The sequence below is a fragment of the Eimeria mitis genome, genomic scaffold (assembly GCF_000499745.2).
Source record: "Eimeria mitis Houghton genomic scaffold, Emh_scaff25, whole genome shotgun sequence".
NCBI lineage: Eukaryota > Apicomplexa > Conoidasida > Eucoccidiorida > Eimeriidae > Eimeria > Eimeria mitis.
The window spans coordinates 67,631-70,193 of NW_013570839.1; the positions used below are offsets into that span (position 1 = coordinate 67,631).

General features: G+C 51.0%; 1 protein-coding gene across 1 annotated transcript; it reads left to right on the top strand.

Annotated features, from left to right (window-relative positions):
- Window positions 1–640: 640 nt before the first annotated feature.
- EMH_0026580 (uncharacterized protein) lies at window positions 641–2,027 on the top strand (the record flags this gene model as incomplete). The annotated part of the gene is made up of 3 exons (XM_013497153.1): window positions 641–1,105; window positions 1,363–1,480; window positions 1,729–2,027. The coding sequence occupies 3 exons, from the start codon at window positions 641–643 to the stop codon at window positions 2,025–2,027; spliced, it is 882 nt and encodes a 293-aa protein (XP_013352607.1).
- Between the last annotated feature and the right edge of the window lie 536 nt (window positions 2,028–2,563).

Here is a 2,563-nt window from a genome sequence, read left to right on the forward strand (position 1 = left end):
TACAAAATAAAAAAATATATTTAACTATATATACTGCGCTGCATACACTAGGATTTCACTTGGGGGCTGTGGTGGGAATCCAAGCCCCGCTGAGGGCCCCTGGTTTCTTAGCGGTTTCTGTAGAAAGACTCTGCATGCATTTAATATAATTGATTAATATAAATTTTATAATTAATTAATTAAAATAAATTGGCTTTTTTATACAGCTGGAGCAGCAGCAACTGGACGACACTAACGAGTTGCTGCTGCAGCAGCGCTGCTGAAACCGCAGCAACGCATCTGCAGCTCTTTTCGAGTGTATAGGCAGCTCGGGATGGAGGCTCCACTGTCTGTACACCCCAGCTCACTGCGCAACACAACGATGCAGGTGTGCTCGATCCTCTGCGGCTGCTCCCCCTACAAACAATAACAACACGCATCAACAACCCCACCAACAGCAAACACCAGAAACACAAAACACAAACACAACGACAGCTGCAGCTTCTTTCAGCGCTGTGCTGGAAGGGGCAAGGGATTTACCTGCAAAACATGTAACCTGATACCCTCCTGGTACTGTTGCTGCTGCTGCTGCTGCTGCTGCTGCTGCTGCTGCCGCACGTGGGGCTGGAGGGAGTTGCATACGTTTGCTGCAACAGAAACAATGACGGCGCAGTCAGCGTCCAAAGACGCAGCAGAGCGAGCTGCGGAAGACGCATCCCTGGGGCTGCTGCCGGCGCAGCAGCAGCAGCAGCTGGAGCAGCAGCAGCAGCAGCAGCAGCAGGAGCCGGTGCAGCAGCAGCAGCCTTCTAACTTGACGAGGAGCTCCACACTGACATCAACAGCAGCTGCCCCACCAGAAGAAACACCGCAGCAGACAATGCAGCATCCGTCTCAGCAGCAGCAGCAGCAACAGCAACAGCAGCACCACCAGCAGCAACAGCAGCAGCAGCAGCACCACCACCACCTCCAGCAGCAACAACAGCAGCAGCAGCAGCAGCAGGAGGTGTTTGGTATCCTGACATGGAACGTGGCTGGGTGGCGTTCGGCTGTTGCGGCGCTGCGGCGAGATTTTTCGTCGATCGAAAATTTTCTACAAAAAATGCACTGCGACTTTCTCTGTCTGCAGGTCTGTTTGCTGCTGCTGCTGCTGCTGCTGCTGCTGCTGCAGCAGCAACTGCTGCAGCAACAAACAGAAGCAGAAGCAGAAACAGCAGATGCAGAAACAGCATTAGCAGCAGGAGCAGCAGCAGCAGGATAAGGAGGATGAGCATTAGCAGCAGAGAAAGCAGCAACAGCAGCAGCAGCAGCAGCAGCAACAACAAGCGATCAGAGTATAAAAGAACAATGCATGCATGCATGCATGCGATGTGTGTGCTGCTGCAGGAAGCAAAGACAGCAGCAAAACTGCTGCAGGAGGATCCCCGAGCTGTTGGGGCGACGCTGAGGGGCTTCGACACCTTCTGGTGCTGCTGCGCCACGCAGGCAAGAAGAGGACTCATGGGTGCGCTGCTGCTGCTGCTGCTGCTGCTGCTGCTGTTGCTGCTGCTGCTGCTGCTGTGCGGGCTGGTGCTGCTCCTGCTGGAGATGCACCTTCTGCTGCTGCGCCTGCTGCTGTTGCTGCTCCTGCTCGAGCTGCTCATTATGAACTGCTGCTGCTGCTACTGCTGCTGCTGCTGTTGCTGCTGCTGCTGCTGCTGCTGCAGGGTACAGCGGAGTGACGACGATTGTGCGTCAGGGCCTGACTTGCAGGGCAGACGCCCAGCCCTTCAGCCGCTTCCTACCCCCCATACATGCAACAGCAGCAGCAGCAGCAGCAGCAGGAGCAGCAGCAGAAGCAGGAGCAGCAGCAGCATCAACAGCAGCAGCACCTAGAGAAGCAGCCACAGGAGTGGGAGCAGCAGACAGCAAAACAGATACCCCAGAAGGGGCTGCAGCAGCAGCAGAAACAGCAGCAGAAACAGCAACCGGAGACACTGCAGCAACAGCAAACGCAGCAGCAGCAGCAGCAGCAGCAGCAGCAACAACAGCAGCAGAAGTGGAATTGTTAGGGTTATTGGGTTCGGGCTACCCTAAGACTTTGGGGGGCCCCGGCTTCAGCTGCAGGCTCATCCCAAACAGCAGCACTGCAGCAGCAGCAGCAGCAGCAGCAGCACAACCAGCAGCAGCAGCAGCAGCAGCAGGCAGTGTGTGTCCCCGTAGTTCTCTGGATGATGAGGGCCGCGTGCTGCTGACGGAACACCAAAACTTTATTTTAGTAAATTGTTATATTCCCGCAAGTGGGGCTGCCTGGGGTCGGCTCCCCTTTAAGCTGCATCTGCTGCATGCAGTCAGAGCACTCATGCTGCAGCAGAGGTAATTTTATATTATATTATATTTTATTATTTTATATTGTTTTATATTATTTTATTTTATATTATTTTATATTATTTTATATTATATAATATTATATAATCTAATATTATAATTAAATAAAATAATATAATATTGTATAATATTGATGTAATATAATTCTATATAATACAACACAAATACAAATTATATGATACAATACAGATATAATTTATATATATATATATATATATAT